General features: G+C 50.2%; 2 protein-coding genes across 9 annotated transcripts in view; both read right to left on the bottom strand.

Moving 5' to 3' along the window:
- Window positions 1-4477: 4477 nt before the first annotated feature.
- SUPT4H1 (SPT4 homolog, DSIF elongation factor subunit) lies at window positions 4478-10813 on the bottom strand. Its single transcript, XM_045984579.1, has 5 exons — window positions 10598-10813; window positions 9945-10051; window positions 6421-6476; window positions 6086-6139; window positions 4478-5636 (listed from the first exon to the last, which is right to left on the bottom strand). Exons 1-5 carry the CDS (start codon window positions 10664-10666, stop codon window positions 5569-5571), a joined length of 354 nt encoding a protein of 117 aa, XP_045840535.1. The 5' UTR covers window positions 10667-10813; the 3' UTR covers window positions 4478-5568.
- Window positions 10814-11376: 563 nt separating this feature from the next.
- The window catches only part of RNF43 (ring finger protein 43), a 65053-nt gene continuing 58811 nt past the window's right edge, over window positions 11377-17618 (bottom strand). For all 8 annotated transcript variants that reach the window (XM_045984571.1, XM_045984572.1, XM_045984573.1 and 5 more), the window contains 2 exons: window positions 16256-17605; window positions 11377-13674 (listed from right to left, as the gene is read on the bottom strand). In XM_045984571.1, the coding sequence (XP_045840527.1) occupies window positions 13631-13674; window positions 16256-17605 (1394 nt within the window). In that variant the 3' untranslated portion in view covers window positions 11377-13630. The remainder of the gene's footprint in view (window positions 13675-16255; window positions 17606-17618) is intronic.

Below are 17618 nucleotides of genomic sequence, written 5' to 3'. Positions count from 1 at the left end.
TTCACACTCATGTTCTTGCCTTCCAACTGCTGTGAAAGATCCCTTTGCAAGGACACCCCTGGTGTTTACATCAGTGGAGGAGAGACATGGAGGTCAGAGAGGTCCTTCTAATCTGAGCCTAGTCTTTCCTGCGTGCGGAAGCAGAATAGACACCCTTTCCTCAGACTCAGTCACCAGAGACGTGATGTGCCCACCTTGAGCGCCACCATCTCACCCTCCCGCCGGGCCTCTCTGAGCTCCATACCCCGCCCTCACCTCCCGGTTCCCCTGGGGTGCAGGGCTGAAGAAGTGAGTCTGTTCGGCTGCCCAGAGAAAGTGCCAGTGTCCCAGCTGCCAGCGCAGGGTGGGGGCAGCCGCTGGCTTCTCTGGGACCTGTGATCGCTCCTTTGCCTCAGGCCTTCCCAGCCCCTGCTGGGACCCACCGCCCAGGGGGAAAGCTGAGCAGTGGTTGCCCCCCTCTTCCTCTCGTGGAGTCCTTCTCTGTTCCAAGCGCCGATTTGCATTTCCCCCTCTGCCCTCCATTCCTCAAGCCCCCAGGGACGAGGTGACAGTTAAACCCCTTCCTCCAGCCGGTGGCCCCAGAGCACTCATTTCCTTCCAGGTCTTTTCCGGGATGGGGGGAGGGGTTGAAAGGGGGGGCGATGGCTGGTGGTGGGCAAGAGCGAGAAATCCCTCCACCCTGTCATCTGAAGCTATTGCTTACTTTCCCTCAAGTTCTCTCTTTAGCACAAGAGCTCAGTGTGGAGGAAGGAGAGTGCACAGGCAGGAAACAGCACATAGGAGCTCTTGAAATGGGCCTGCCAGGCCCCTGATTTCTTACAGTCCCACGCCTTCATCTGTGGGATGGAACCCCAAGTCTTCTGTCCATGACCCCATAATGCCTGCCCTCTACTCTTGGGGGCGTGTTGAGAATGGAAGTGCCACAGGTCTGCGGGAGAGGGGTTTTCGGTCACATTTCTCAGAAGATCAGGGATCTGGGTGCTATCAGGCCTCAGTTTTCTCTGCCCTAGGTTCCTGCTTTCTGGGATCTTAAAGCAGAGAGAAACACAAGCATCTCTGGGCAGAAGGCTCCAGGCCAGGTAGTGTAGGACACACAAAGTAGCAGAGACCCCTTTGGGATCAGGTTGACCACTGCCTCTGGTGCTCTCTTCTCACCCGAAAGGAGGGCGGGCTGGTGTAAGTCACAACTCTCCCAGCCTTCACATGCTCTGGATGTTCGCTCTCCAGCTCCAACACTCTGGCCAAGGCCCAGGCCGGCAGCCGTGTACTTTCTTCTTCAGTCTACACCTTACTGGCTCACTCTAGACCCATTTTTACCAAGCGTGGCTATCTGTTCTCCTAGCTCAAACAAGACTGGAAGGGGGACAGAGCAGAAGTGACAGGCTGACATGAATCAAGAGGTAGAAAAATAATCAGTCCCAGAACCATTTCACCACATGATACAAAAATGGAGGTTTCTAACAACGACTTTGAGCTAAGTAGAGGTTAAATCACTTCCAGAATCTTGTATCCAAACAGTAAGGAAGTATGTATTTAAAGAAAACAATAGTATATGTCATAAAAAAAACCACCACCACAAAACGAGAGAACAGAGGGATTAAAATGAAAAACCACGGTGCTTAAAGGAAAATGTGTCTGTTGTGATAGATTTCTGTATGATAGGTGTAGAGGAACACCCATCATCCCACAATACTACAGGGATGTCATTCTTGCCACACTTACCTGGAACTTATGTAGAGGTGAACAACTTTGGATAAAGTTGTTGTCTTAGATACATGTAATAGCATACAGCTCTCAGATTGCTTTTATATAAATTAATGTATTTCTTACACTGATCCTAAGATAGGACCGCCGTGCCCTTAAGTGAACTTTTTGTTTGAAGTTAGCATACAAAGAAAACTGAGCAGATCCTGAGTACATAACTCAATAAATCTTCAGAAGGTGAACTGACCTATGTAATCGGCATCCAGATGAAGAAAGACTATAATTATCCTCAGGATCCCCTTGGGTCTCCTTTTCCACCCCCAGCCGTAGGTGGTGACCACTATCCTGCTGCCTGAAGCAGTTTTGTAGAAAGGAAATGGTTTGAGTAATCAAGTGCCTGGGAGGCAGGGGCAATGCCCCTAATTGGATATTCATCAGAAGTCTGTTTCAGTGGACTGTGAAGGGGCCATAATTGGGCTACAGATGGACGTGGTGAGTAGGGAAAAAGAAGAAGAGGTTGAGGAATATGGGGCAGAGGTCCGCAGATACCTAAGAACTGCTTGAGTAGAAAAGAAGATGTAGTCAGGTGGGAACTGGGGGAGGACTGGACCCGTTTCCCAATGTCCTGCATAGGGGTCCTTGAGTAAATTCTAACGGTCACCTCCCTGGTCCCTTCTCCCACACTGCCTCCCACTCTTTGGATAATTTGGGGACTAGAGATGTAAGATGTGGGGTGTTCAGGGGACTCAATGTATAGGGACATGTAACTCTCACTTATAATGAACTAATGCCTCATGCTGGTTCTGTGGAATCCTCATGAAGGGAGCAAGTCCACCGCATCTGGGAAGAACTATGTTGGAATGAGTTAGCAGCCCTAAATTGGGTGTGAGCAACGCATTTCTTGAGTTCAGGTTCTACTTCTTGATCATGGCCAAGTCATTTTTAACTTTGACCCTTAGTCTCTTCATCACGACATAAGGATGTTAACTATGATACAGGGGTTTCGTGAAGATCAAATCAGATAATGGACATGAAAGCCCTTTTGTCAACAGTAAAATGTCATTTAAATTAAAGGTTTTACTAATAAACATGAAGCAGACTTCCAAAGTAAGATACTACCCTGTGCTTCAACATTACGTACCTGTTTTACGCACTCACAGGATCTGGTGTCAGGAAGGAGACATGAGGATTGAATGGCAGGTTATAGACAGGCTTGGAGTGAGAAAGCGTGGCCATGCCCAGAGGAAATAGGCCAAACCTAAAGAGTCCAGCCTGAGCTTACTCTCCCCCAGCTCATCCCCATTACTCTTCCGAAACAGCTCCCCTCTAAAGCCAGAATGTTCCGACCCTCGTTCTGACCCTAGCCACCAATGGTTGCCTAGGAACGGAGGCCACATTCAGCAACGAACCGCTACTGAGTCTGTTTTTATTTTTTTAACCCAACAGGCAGTAGTGGGTGGGAAGCAGAGAACAAGAAGTAAGCAGACAAGGGAGGGCAGCCTGGTCACTAGCCTGGCTCGCATCTGTGATTGTGGAACTAAGGAGGAGGAGCCTTGCCTTTCTGAAGTAGGGAAGCCCAACGACTGAGCAGGAGACCAAGACCCTGGGTAGGTGTGGGACCTCCACGGTCAGAATGGGGCTGAACCTCTGGCAGGCGCAAGGAGCAGGGCATGGCCCTCAAGGATGTGTGATGCAGGGCAGCAGTAGCTGAGACCTCCTTGTCCGCATAGTGCCCCTCCGTCCTGGGAAGCCTTTAAGAACCAGAAGTCCCTCTTGCAATTTCATTGGGTTCCCTGCAGTGGGTGAACTCTAGCACCTTATAGCCTGTCTGGGCTGCCGGGCAGCACCATAAGCAGCTTCCAGGACCAGAAACAGCAAGAAAGCGAACTGAGAAGCAGCTTCCAGGCAGAGCCCACTTGGCACCGAGTCTGTGACACCCGGTCCCACAACTGGGCACCCCTCCCCCACAACCCTCCGGGCCTGTGTCTTTCGCTTCCTGCAAGGCTAACAGTTAGGTCGTCAGCTCAGTATGGGGCTGAGGCAAGCCTGAGTGTGGTTATTTGTGTATAGCTCCTCTTGCCTCCCCTCCCCACAACTGTTTCCATTCTCACCGAGCAGCCACGTCCGGGTCAGACATGCAGGACAGCAGCTGGGGATTTCCAAGGGACTTTTTGAGAAAAGCCAGTGAAAGTTGGGTGTTGGCTGCGGGGCCTAGGCACTCTTGCTGAAACCCACTTCTCTCCAGATCGTAAGGCTGGCCTGGTGGGGCTACTTCCCAAGGATCCTTTCAGACTGAAATTGAATAGAAACCACCACCCCTTGAGCTCTTTCAGTTTGCTGGGCTGGAGAAATCCTTTAAAAACAGCTGAAACTGGGGTTAACGGACCGTTCCTTCAGAGCTTGAGGGCATCAGCAAAACGGTTCTGGTCTGAGGAGGATCTGTGAGTGACACAAGCATCCTGGGCCACTTCCATCTGCCCTCACAGGGGCCTCTGAGCAGACAAGGACAGGGGTGGGAGCGGCGGGGGGTCACTGGAGAATCAGCTCCTCTCCCTCCTTCCCACAAATCAGCTCCTCTCTCTCCTTCCCACACAGTCCATGCCGCAGGAACAAGAGGCACTGACTCACTAGCAACACCAGGTGGCTACGGGCAGAGTCCTAGTGGAGGCACCTCCGCTAATGAGTCAGGAGCTCATTCTGCAGCAGTGGTTTTCAGCATTTCTCCCACTATTTGATTCACTGTGCCCTTACTGTATACATTAAAGAACGGCTATTAAAAAGAGAGTAGATGAATTTTACTTTTCATAAAACCTAAGTTTCAGAATTTTCACATTGCTTCGTTTTTGTAATAACAAAACTAAGTAAACAGGATGTTATCATTTTACAGATGGAGAACAAGAAACCTAGGAAATCAATATGGGGATACCAATAGGATTCTTTGTGGAGATTAAATTAAGAATTTCTGGTAAATTTTTCATTCTAAAACAAATAACTCACCTGACCAACAACCTGGTATCAAACCCCCTACTAGGCCAGAGGGGCAGGGGAGGGGCCCAACTCCTACAAAGGCATAAACTAACTGGACCAAGACCCAGCAGCCACCTGAGGGTCTCCAGCTGGAGAAACACAGCAGAATGTGTGTAGGTGGGCAAGGGAGGGTCATGGGCCACACACTGGCCTAAGGTGGAGGAAGAACAGTAAAAAGAAGGAAAAAAATGGAGGGGGAAGAGTAGTAATAAATATGGTCAACAGGCAAAGAATACTGAGAAGCCTCAGACTTTCTTTCAAGACACTTGCTGTGCCAGGTCTAGAGCAAGCCTGCAACCCCCAGATGCCAGGACTACCAGCCTGATGGGGCTGCCTAGACTCAGAGGACTGCAGACCTTCCAACAAGATCCAAGGAAGCACACTAGAAAGGCTGCAACTTCGGAAGGCTGCAAGATGGGTATTGGGGAGCTGGAGGGCTTCTGTTGCTGCAGGAAAGTGCTTACAGAGTTAGGAAGTTCTTCCTGTGCCCAGGTAAAAAGGAGGAGGCAAGGCATCTGTTATGGGTTTAAGAACTTTCCTAGGAGGTCATGTTTATTGGCATCTGACCCAGAGTCCTACTCATGGGTAAGGGCAAAAAACAGGTCTCCTACCCCCCATTCAAGTCAGTCTCTGTTAATCCACCAGCTCAAACCACCCCACCCCCACCAGCAGTCCAAAGGTAAAATGGCTCAGGGACACGCCGTGTTCTCTCAACAGTCTGCTGAGTCTCAGAGTTGGAGGGGGAAAGTCTCTGAAGCTCTGTCCATTTAGTTCCATAACAAAAAATAAGCAGATGCAGGAGGTGGGGAGCGAAGATGCTGGCACCCAAGTATCTTGCTAGGTCTTTATAGCTGTGTCTCTGGATTTGTAGGCCACTCCTCGACTTTTCAGCTCTCGCACGATTCCTGCAGCAGGAAAAGAAACAGCTCTGTGAGGGAGGAATATTCCAGAGGATAAGAAAGGTCTCTCTACTACCACTTTGGTGGCGGGGCGGGAAAGAGAGAAAGGAAGGTGTTCCTAAGCAAAATGGAGTTCCTTCCTACATAGCTCATCAACAGTCCTGCTTGGCTGGCTTGTTACCACTGAAGATCCAGGCACGTGTTTGGCAATGGCTTGATAAGAATGAGAAGGAAGACTACACACTGTAGTCGCTAAAACCAAGGGTTCTGGGGTCAAAATGCCTGGATTCACATTCTAGCTCACTCCTAGCAGGATGACCTTGGGCAAATTATTTAACCTCTCTGTGCCTCAGTTGCCTCACAGAGTCGTGAGGACTAGCGTGTAGTCACAGAAAGGACCTCCACAGAGCGTGGCGAAGCAAGTGAACACTGGCTGCTATCATGATTATTATTACCTTGGGGAAGGCGACCAGTGACCGACACTGCATACACACCTGGCTTAAAGTTACCTACGAGAGAAGAAGAGAGATGGCAGTGAGAGTGAATTAAGCCTAAAGACCAAATGGAGGTTTAAGCTAAAAAGGAAAGGAATGCTGCAACTCCAAGAGAAGAGCAATCACTTCTTTTGGCTCCGATGTTAAGTGACGGGGACAGGACACTTTCCTCCTGTTTCCTACAACCCCACCTGTTTCATTCTGTGGCAACTTACCCCTGATTTAAGGCTCCCCCACCAGACCCAGCAGGCAGCAACAACAAGCAGGCCAGGGTAAGGAGAAAGGGAGATACTTACTGACTCGCTGCCACTTCGAGACCCAGCTGTCCTCTGGACTCATCATTGCAATGATTCTGGGAAAGGAAAAGAAACAGAGTCAGCCTGAGCCTCTCCTACTAAAAGAGAGATGGAGGAAAATGTCCACTTCACTCTGCTTCCAGCCAGCAACAGTTCTGGGAGAGGAAACAAAGGAAAAAGCCAAGTACTGGCTTGGGAAAAAAAGCAGGGGAAATGGACTACTAATGCTGGGGACACTGACAAAGATTCTTGGCCTGCCAAGTACAGGTTAGTTGCCATTCCCAAAGGACTAGCTCATCAGGCTCAAAAGCAACCTTAGCCCAGATTCTCTGGGAAACAGGACAGCTTTAAAAGTAGAAAGCCATGGGCGCCTGGGTGACTCAGTGGGTTAAAGCCTCTGCCTTCGGCTCAGGTCATGATCCCAGGGTCCTGGGATCAAGCCCCGCATTAGGGTCTCTGCTCATCAGGGAGCCTGCTTCCTCCTCTCTCTCTGCCTGCCTCTCTGCCTACTTGGGATCTCTGTCAAATAAATAAATGAAATCTTTAAAATAATAGCAAAAAAGTAGAAAGGCAGTTACAATTATAAGCAACACGACTACTAGGGGGCTGGGCCCTAGTGCAAAGGGGGAGGGTGAAGGACAAACATGCTTACAGGATTACAAAAATAAGTTAGACTTGGCCAAGGTCTGCTCTGATGAGCTATACAGCCCAAGATGCATTTGGAGACCTCTCTCAGAATTATGTGGACTGAAACTCAAATACTGAGCTAATACACGACAAACACCTAGCACAGAGTAGGTGCTAAATAAGCATTAGCTCTCCTCATCTTACTCGTTCTCCCCAGGATAGCTCTGATCCACAGGCAACGGAAAGGCCATTTAATAAGGGCTAGTAGGCTGCCACTTGAGCTTGACAGGTAAACACCAGGTACTTTCAAAGCGACATTATGTCATTTCTGTCATTCATTCAATCAAATGCTTGCAGACTGCCTATTGTGACAGGTCTGTTATAGATACTGACATTTATCAACTGCCTTCTCAGTAACCATTCCCTCGGGGCACCTGGGCGGGTGTCATTAAGCATCTGCCTTGGGCTTGGGTCATGGTCCCAGGTCCTGGGATCAAGCCCTGCATCAGGCTTCCTGTTCAGCGGAAAGCCTGCTTCTCCCTCTCCCTCTCCCCCTGCTTGTGTTCTCTCTCTTGCTCTTTCTCTCTCTCTGTGTCAAATAAATAAATAAGATCTTTAAAAAAAAAAAAATTCCCTCTTCTTTTTGGCACCAATCTTGGATTCTTATTTGGGGAGCCTTCCTCCCCCATCCATATCCTACATTCTCAGCCACCTGCTGGAGTGGAACTGACACCACCCTCTGGGGTGGTTAAGTAGGGTAACTCCTGTACTGGCCTGGCGTTGTCTGGACCCACAGTATGTTCTCTTCTATTCTTCACAAGCAATCTTTCTAGCCTTACAGTGCCTGTCACCCAACCTTATGATTTAACTTCAACAGAATCCCCACCATTCTCCAAACATAGCTTGGTTTTCCCACCCCGTGATTCTACTCAAGTCATTCCCTTGTTTAGAATGCTTTTTCTAAAATGCTCTCTCACCTCAACCTCCTCAAAAATCCTGTACTTCTTTCTGTCAGAGCCTGATTCACATAGTATCTCCTCAGCTTCTAGCTGAGTTCATGTGGCCCTCTTCTGAGCTCCTTTAGCCCTTGATATACCCCCTCTCCAAAATCTAATATGCACCAAAATATACAAAAATAACTCTTACAACTCAACAATAAAAAGTCAAATAACCTGCTTTGAAAGTGGGCAAAGGATTTGAACAGACATTTTTCTAAGATCTACAAAAGGCCAGTAAGCACATAAAAAGATGCTTAACATCACTAATCATTAGGGAAAAGCAGTCAAAACCAAAACAATACCACTTCACGCCCAAGAAGGTAGCCACTACCAAAACCAAAACAAAACAACAACAACAAAAACAAGCGTTGGTAAGGGTGTAAAGAAATTGGAACCCCTGCATACTGCTGGTGGGAACAGAAAATGGTGCTGCCGCCATGAAACCAGTACGTATGGCAGTTCCCCTAAACATTAAACAGAGCGACTCAGCAATTCCGATTCTGGATATATACCCTAAAGAAATGAAAGCAGGGATTTGATCAGATATTTGTAAACCCATTTTCACAGCAGCATTGTTCATGACAGCGAAAAGATAGAAGCAAACCAAGAGTCTATCAACAGATGAGTGGATAAAATGTATTCAACTAAAAAGGAAAATTCGGACGCATGCGACAATATGGATAAACCTTGAAGACATGATGGCAAATGAAAGGAGCCAGGCACAAAAACACAAATACTGTATGATTCCACTTGTATGAAGCACTCATAATACACTTCAAATTCATACAGCAAGAGGGGTGCCTGGGTGGCTCAGTTGGTTAAGCATCTGCCTTTGGCTCAGGTCATGATCCTGGGGGTCCTGGGATTGAGCTCCATCTTGGGCTCCCTGCTCAGCTTCTCCCTCTCCCTCTGCCACTGCCCCTGCTTGTCTTCTCTCAAATAAATAAAATCTTAAAACAAAACAAAAACCCAAGAAATTCATACAGAAAAAAAGTAGAATGATAGTTGCCAGGGACTGTGGGAAGGACTCAGTCTCATACCCTGAGATCAAGAATTGGACCCTTAACTGACTAAGCCACTCAGGCACCCCTGTGTGTAAATCCTTAATTGGCCTAGAGGCCAAAAGACAGTTAACTCCTTATCCCCCCAAAGAATACTATTCTCTGGCTCCTACCTTGGGGGAAAAAAAAAAAACCCGGGACCTGGTCGCTTATATTACTCTCATTTCCCCTTCTCCCCATTGGACAATCTCACCAAGGGACATATCTAACAGCATCAGCTTTCAGGTAATAATTTTACCACTACTGTACCTTACCTTACCTTACCTTAATTTTCAGAAAGGATCTTCATGTATTTAACAAACATTTCTTAGCCTTTTGCCACCTTCCAGGCCCTGTGCCACATCAGTGTGTACAAGATAAACACAGTCCCTACCACCAATGAGCTGACAGTCTAATGAAGAACTGTCCAGCAGAAATAAACAAAACCACACGAGTCATTTAAAATTTTCTAGTAGCCACGTTTATAAGTAAAGGGTGAAATTAATTTCAATAACATATTCATTTAACCTAGTATACCCAAAGGATTATCATTTGAGTATACAATTAATATTAACAAAGTTAAAATACCTTACATTCTTTTTCCTTGTTCTAAATCTTGTCAATCTAGTGTATATTTTACAGCTAGAGCACAACTCAGTTTGGACTAGCCACATTTCAAGTGCTCAATGCCAAACATGCTAGTGGCTACTGTACTGGACAACAAAGAATTTTGTGAACATAACTTTGAGAACAACTAGGATCATGATCTCAAAAGTCTGCCTCACATTTACTGGATGGGGTGGGGTGGAGTAGGATGAGAGTAACCAAAAAGTGAATGAAGGAATCTAAAGGAGCTTACCCATCAAAGGAAGAGCTGGTGCAGTCATATACCATCTCCCGGTTACCCTTCATCTGAAGATATGCATCACAATTGTCACAACCATCATATTCAAACTGGTCTATAGTCTGGGAGAGGGAAAGAAAGGGGTAGGGGTGAGCATAAACAAGGCCAAAAGAATGAGTAGCTCTCTCCATACTTCTACCTGGTCAAGTAGAAGGCTCCCTATGCCGGCTCTGTCTCATCAGGTTCTCCACCCACCACTCCTACAGCTCCATTTCTGAAGTTCCACCCACACCCTCACAGTCCTCCCTCTCTTTTTACCTATTCCTTTCCCGAGTCTCCTCAGGGACAGGCATCCTCTCTGACTTCTCCCTCAGCTGCAGATCCGCGCCCTCACCTGACTCTCAGTGGCCTTCGACTTCAACAGAAGTTCACTGAACGTGTTAAGAATCACACGTGTGCTAGCTAAGGATTCAAACGCATCTAAAGACTGCCTATGTTCCTGCAGACTTAAACGATGGCGTCCAGCAGGTTCCCACATCCCCCTGCGCCCCGCCAAACCCAGGGTCCCGGAACTTAATTTTCTCTTCGCTATCCCCCAGCCCCATTCCACCCTTTTTCCCCCACCTTGATTCCCCCATCGCCCCTACAACCAGCTCCCCGAAGGACACCTTGACTAGCGAACACAGCAAACAAGCCCGCAGATGCCGCAGATCCTTCGGCACCGTCTCGAGGGCCATCTTCCCCGACAAAAGCACAGCAAAGAACTTGGCCACGGATTCCTCAGCCGCCGGAAGTAAACAGCGAATTACCCAGAATGCCTTCCACTTCCGGTGCCCAGGACTTCCTCTTCCTGTGTGGGAAGTCGCAGGTCCCAGCCACCGCCCCCACCCCCGTCCGTCCTACGGAGATGGTTTCTCCCGCCTGAAAGGCGGGACCGGCCGGAGTCACCTGGGCCCGCGCGCGCGCCCGCCACCTGGGCCGGCGCGAGGGCGAGGCCGTGGTGGCCGTTGGGCCTGTGGGCAGGGCCCATGGGGGGAGGGGCGGCGCGGCTGGCGCCTGCGCGGGAGCGCGCCGCAGCCTGAGCCGGAATCCCGGCGGGGCGGGCCCTTTGATCTCGGCCTTGGTAGTCGGCCGTTCGTCCCTTTAGGAGGATCCCAGATGCCCGCCGAGATCCGTTTTTGTCTTGCCGTTTTAAAAAAGCGAAGGGCCAGAGAGCCACTGTCTCCCTCTGGGTTATCTCTGCCAAGAGGGAAAGAAATCAGGGACAGCCCCTTTCTTCCTGAGAGCAGTGTAGGGTTTCCATTTGCCGTCCGCCGGAATTGTGGCTTGTGAGCCGAAGGCGCGTAACAGGCGTATTTATTTTTTTAAAACTGTTTACGTACTTTACTCGTTCCAGCTGATAATTTAGACTTTGTTCATTTTTTAGCATTTAGACAGTTCCTTTACTTGAGAATATCTAGGGGATAGTAGAGTGTCTCCCCCCTGCCCCCACCTTCTAGAAAGCTAGGTGCTTGTGCTCTGTGCTTCAAAATTGGGCAACGGATAACGACGACCCCTATGAAACCTTTCTTGGAGAAGCAGAAGGGGAAATGTGCTTTGTGAGGATGGGAGCAAAGGCCGCCCCAGGCTCTGTGGAATTCATACCAACTTAGCAGTAGCTCTGGATCCTCACAGTAGTCCCAGGAGTAGGCAGAGCACAGTCATTTGTGTTTATCAGAATTGGAGCTCTGGGATATAAATAGTTTCAGGCCCCGCTGTTCTGCCCTCCCAACCAGGCCTCCGAACTGAACTGAAACAGCTTCTTCAAGGGGGTGGGGGGACTGCCGTTTGTGCCTCCGCCATGCTGCGTTCAGATGGGCTCTATGACTGGGGTTAGAATGTTCTCCAGCGTTGGAGAACAAACGCGCCTCCAAACATGCTTTCACTCTTATTTGGGGGAGCCCTGCCACAACTCTGTGAAGTAGGCCTATTTTATGGGTGGAAAAGTGAGGAACAGAGTATTTGCTACAGGTTACAAAGTCATTTAAGCATCACAAGAGTGTGAAGTAAAAGGTACAATAATAATACAGATAGCAACTGGACCACAGAATCCAGTCATGCTTTCCTTCCTTCCCTGATCTCACTAAACCATGCTTTTAGGGGCTTACAAACCAATGCTTGTTGCCTAGCCCACCACTCTGTCCTATCCCTTCCTAAGTCAGAGCCTAACCTCTGATCCAGAAATAATTTACTTCTGTCAATGTAGAAGATGACACTGTTACCGTGAGTGACCGTCATGACAGAACAAAACCACGAGACCAGACCGCATTTATGGATAAATATATTAGCAAATAAATACATTTCTCAACATAGTGCCTGATTCAAGCGTCTTTCTGTCTGGTTCAGATATAAATACCCATGTGGGTGCCTAGGTGCTAGTTCCCCACTGACTTTGAGGGAAGAAGTTTCCCAGGTAGGGTCCTGTGTCCACTTAGCTCCCACATTCACATTCCAAATGGGATAATGCCTGAGGAGCCAGCAATGGTCCAGCTGCCCTGGGGGTGAATGTCACCCTCAGGGGGCCCCTCAGCCCTTGCCCACTCGGTGCCAGCTACCCGGGCCAGATGTCCTGCATGCACAAACTCTTGCATGTACACCTTCCTGGGTGTCCCTGGTCTGTATGGCTTATCATGGGAAGCGGGGTCTTGGAGCCATTTAACCCAAATGTCCCACTTTGCTTTTCCTTTGTTTTCCCCTGTTCCTCATCCCTGCTCTGGGAGAAAACTCCGAGAAAAGAATTCATCATTGTCCTTGTTCAGCTGTAATTCTGTCTTTTCTACCTTCATTCCATCCTCCCTCTTCTAGATGAAGTTCAGCAGAAATCCTCTTCTTTCCACCTACTTTGGGACTTTGAGAGAGGCAACTCCAGGAAAGAATTATTCCCTCCCCCACCACCCCCACTCCCAAGCCCCAGAGGAACTGGGGCTGCTAGAGTGACGAGGGAGTTTGAAATTCAGAGGCTTCATCCCATTCTTCAGGGCGCTGTACCGCTTTAGGGACAGAACTCCACACCCTGGCTTCCCAGAGCCTCCCCTCGGACTTAATAGAGTGGATGTGACAATTAAAGACAAGAAGGGAAGAGCATTCTCCCTTATGCACCAGGGCAGGTACTGCCTGGAGGAGCTGCACAGGCTCCCTTTTTAGGGCTCAGGGCTCATCTACGTTCCTGATCTGTTTGCAAAGAAGCAAAATGACACAAGCCGAGGTTGCTGCTGATGCAGCAGCTTTACCAAGGCGTCAAAGCTGGTGTGTAGGACTCACCCAAGAAAGGAGGTAAGAAGGACCCACTGACAGGTGTGCACATGAGGCTTGGAACGAGGAAGACCTGCTGGGCCTGGGGAAAACAGCAGCACCTTTATAACACCTATCCACCCATACCCAGCTTCCTGTTCTCAAAAGACAGCCTTTAAGGGAGCCGGCCCACATAGGCAGTAGCTGGCTGCCCCACTGGACACAGGCTTGCTGACTGCAGACGCGTTCCAGCGCTGGGAGCAGGGAGCACCTGCCACCCACCACCACCGCTCCTCTTCCGGAGGTGCCAGGAAGTATGGCCCAAAAGAGGGGTGTTTTCTGAGGTCCTTTCTGAGGTCCTTTCTTCACTCTGTGCCAGGTAGGGCCAAGTCATCCAAGTACGCTCTTGGTTGGAGCTAGGTCTGAGCATCTCACACAGCCTGTTCACACAGCTCCTCAGTCTCCTCCTCCGAGCCTGCATTTAGAGAGAGGAGGGAAAGAGGTCACTGAGGGTCAGGCCAGCTGCTTTCCTGTCCCACCTGCAAGACAGTATGGCTGGGAGAGAAGTACAGAGAGGGAGGAGCAGGGAATGTATCCAGAAGGGGCAACTAGATTGAAAGCTGGGAGGGGCCCCAGCTGGGATAAAGGGGAGAGAAAAACAAAAAAGATCCAGAAAGAGAAACATACATAGCAACCGGTATGTTATAATTACTTACTATTTGCTCATGAACCCAGCAAATACTTATTAAGTACTTGTGAATCTGGTCTGTTACCGTATGCCAAATAGAAGAATAAGCAGGGACCTGACAATCTTGTAGGAGAGAGGGTGTGCATGCAAAGGGAAATTATGCAGCGGGACGGGACTGGATCATAAGACCTTTCCTGGAAAGGAGACAGATCATGTTCAAGTGGAGCAATCAGGAAGGGCTTCCTGAAAGTGCAGATAAATGAGCTAGTTGGGCAGAAATGGATAAGAACTGGATTTCTGGGAAGAGGAAGGCGGCAGAATATTCTGGGTTATAGGGACTGCAAGAAGTGTTTACTAGGTTTGGCAAGGGAAGGGGAAGACTGAAAAATAAAGTGGGGAAGGAGGATGGGGGCTAGTCGGTGCTAGAGCCTTGAAGGCCAAACCAGGCTCAGTTTTTGTTTACTGTGGACAAAACAACATGTGGAAATTTCTGAACAGTTTGTTTAGAGACGATGAGCCTGGCAGCAGCAGGTTTGCAGGGCCCAGCCTTCATGGCCCTGTAAGAGGGGAAGGAAGAGCTAGGAGGCTCCTGCCTTGGTCTTTAGGCTGCATCGAAGACATGGGCAAGGACCATGTATCCTCCTCCTCCTCCTCCTTCTTCTTTTTTTTTTTTATATTTTATTTATTTATTTGACACAGAGAGAGAGATCATAAGTAGGCAGAGAGGCAGGCAGAGAGAGAGAGAGGGAAGCAGGATCCCTGCTGAGCAGAGAGCTCAATGTGGGACTCAATCCCAGGACCCTGAGATCATGACCTGAGCCGAAGGCAGAGGCTTAACCCACTGAGCCACCCAGGTGCCCCCATGTCTCCTTCTTCTGAAGGAGAAGGTAAAAAAGCTCTCAGGGACAGAGTTAACAGAATCTGGTGCTGACCGGATTTGAGGAGCAAGGAAGAGGGAGGTGTCCAAACCAGTTCTATGTACAGGAGAGAGGGAAGGTGCTGGTCTGGCTCCAGTAGCCTCGAAAGAGCCCACGTGACAGGGTCCAAATGGATCATCAAACACATGACCAAAGCTTGCTTTACATGGCTCCAAGGAAGCCATGGTTTTCTCTACTGTCACTGTGTACATGCCTTTGACCGCATAGACCTGGATCTCCCGGTTGACATATCCCATGTCCTCAGCGCCTAGCCTGGAACCTAGCCCATAGCAAGCAACGAACGCAGGAAGAAAAAAGGAGGGAAGAAATGAATGAATGAATGATAAAAGCTCTAGGTCTTGACTGTAGGGTTCCTAGACTTTCTTATATTTCAGGACCTTTGGGTTCCTTTTTGGGGTGCCTAGGAGAGCTGTAGGCAATGAGCTGTGTCATCCACACCATGGGAGAAGATGGGGGAAAGGGGGGAGAGGCTGCTCTGGAGAAGGAAGAGGATTTGAGCAAATAAACACCACGTTAAAATGGAGGATTTACATGATCAGTATTGGTTATAATACAATTATCAGGGATGCACTGAGGCCCCAGGAGAATAAGGTTGGTCTTATTAACAAGGGTGCTCAGAAGGGAAGCCTTAGTTGTTCTTTTACCCCAGGGGGAGAGGAGAAAACCTAAGGACCCCCAGTGTTGCTGGGAACCACCCATGATTTCTTTTCTCCTCTTTCTTTCTTCCCTTTTTTTTTAAAAAATGATTTCCATAGCTCTTCTCATATGGCCTAGTGTTACAGATATCTGCAATTATTTCCCCTCCAAGACCTCACATTGGCTGGGATTACAGCTATCAGTAAGTACTTCTCCATGCTGTCCCTCAAGAGCAAGGAACACTTCTCGGCCTTCTTTGTTATCTAAAGTTTATAACTGGGGACGCCTGGGTGGCTCAGTCAGGGAAGCCCCTGACTCTTGGCTTCTGCTTGGCTCATGATCTTGGGGTGGTGGGATCAAGCCCTATGTGAGACTCTGCGCTCAGCAGGGAGTCTGCTTAAACATTCTCTCCCTCTGCCCCTCCCGGCTCCCCTTCTCAAATAAATAAATCTTTAGAGCTGATAATTGAACTGTGGGCACAGCTTGACTCATTACAATATTGAAACACTTACATTTGAGCTGTTGCCTCAAACCGCCACAAGTGCTATCTGATGTTTCCTCCATGCTGGCGCCTCCCCCGAGACTGCCCTCTGCTCTGGCAACCAAAGGACCAACACCTGGCAGAGTCAGCACCTCGGCCAGCATCCTGCGCTATGCCTGCTGTCCAGGATTTTGAATGTTACCCCACTGCACCCTTCTCAGCTGCTGTCAACCCCCTTGTTGGCTGACTTCCCCCATTCTGCAGAAACCTCCGTATCCGCTCCTCACCACACCCTCTTCCCCTGAAAACTCACCAGGCTGGGCAGGTGGCAGCTGGCAGTGAGGGTAAGGGCATGGCCTGCCCTCTGGGGAGCCAGAACTCCATTCGGAAGGCCCCTCTCCAGGTGGGTGCGGTCCTAGGGACTGGCGTGGAGTCAGACACAACCACACTGGCTGTGAACTTGAGTAACAAGGGCCTGGGCTTTCTGGCAGCAGCCTCCTGTCCAGGCCCGGAGGCCCAAAGATCAACGGGTGGGCCTCCGGGGACGAAGGGTACGCCAAGCTGGTACCATAATGGGGGAAAATCTGGCAAGCTGGGTGCGCCGTCAAGTCCTGGGGCTGAGAGGCAGGGGTGGGCTCTGAGAGGCCCCCCCGCCTTTTCCTCTGTGGGTGTCGAACAGGGAGGCTAGATTTCTGCAAATGGAAGAGGCTGCTGGGACTGGGGCTGGTGGCATCAGCTGGGCCCAGGGCTGCCTCTGGGAGGACCCTGGGCCGTTGTGGGTTGGGGAGCTGCCCTGAAGGGGCAGTTAGGTTGGATCTGGCAGCCTGCTGATCAGGGGAAGGCGGCTCTGACTGGGGCTGTGTCTGAGCAATGGCAGGCCTGGCCTGGGGAACCCCAGTTTCTGGGCCAGGCTTCCGGCCATGCCACTGGAAGCGCTTTTTGTAGTGGTGGTGCCGGTGGCGGTGGTAGTGGACGTGGCTGGAAACCTGGCTTTCCCCTGTGGGCACCACGGAGTCCAAAGACCGGGGCCGGGAGGTCACGCAGGGCCGCGTTTCCTCCCCCCGGGGCTCCCCTTCCGGGCTGCAGTACACCAAGGGGTCAAAGTCACTGCTCAGGGAGCTGCGGAAGGTAGAGCTGCTGCCATGAATGCCCTGCAGGCTGACGTCTGTGCAGTTGACCACTGAGTCACTAGAGGAGCCGTGGCAGGGCCCCGAGCTAGAGTCACTGGCGGGCCCGTCGGCCATGTAGCCACTGCGCTCGGTGCGGTAGCTCTCTCCAGAGCCGCTGCTGTCGTGAGGCCTGGCCCGGCGTGCAGGTGCTGGGCACACCGAGGGGTGCTGCGACGTGCGTCGGAGCGGGCTCAGCCCCCAGCCCTGTGCATATGGGTGCTGGGCCACTGCCAGGCGCTGCTGCTCGCCCGGAGCCCTGGGATGTGCGGCTCTGGGGACGCGGTGGTGCCGGGGGGCTGCGCCTGGCTCCTGGGAGGTTAGGAAGGGGCCAGGTCGTGGGGGCCGAGCCACTGCACCCTGGGAAGGGCCCAGCACATAGGCAGCAGGCAGGTGGTAGTGTGCATGGCCAGGATGCTGGCGAATGAGGTGCAGTCTCCGGCCTGGTTCCTGGTAAGAGCGAGAAGGTCCCAGGGACTGAGAAAACGAATCTCCCTCTGGAAGAAAGAA

The sequence above is a fragment of the Meles meles genome, chromosome 18 (genome assembly GCF_922984935.1).
Source record: "Meles meles chromosome 18, mMelMel3.1 paternal haplotype, whole genome shotgun sequence".
In the NCBI taxonomy this organism is placed as follows: domain Eukaryota; kingdom Metazoa; phylum Chordata; class Mammalia; order Carnivora; family Mustelidae; genus Meles; species Meles meles.
Note: the sequence above shows the minus strand (reverse complement) of the source record. Positions and strands in the feature narration are given on the sequence as shown.

Coding starts and splice junctions, on each gene's coding strand:
- SUPT4H1 (XM_045984579.1), bottom strand. CDS start 10,666: ATGGCCCTCGAGACGGTGCCGAAGGATCTGCGGCATCTGCGGGCTTGT. Junction 6,140..6,420: donor CTCGAAGTGGCAGCGAGTCA/GTAAGTATCTCC, acceptor CTTCTCTCGTAG/GTAACTTTAAGCCAGGTGTG. Junction 5,637..6,085: donor CACTGGTCGCCTTCCCCAAG/GTAATAATAATC, acceptor TTCCTGCTGCAG/GAATCGTGCGAGAGCTGAAA.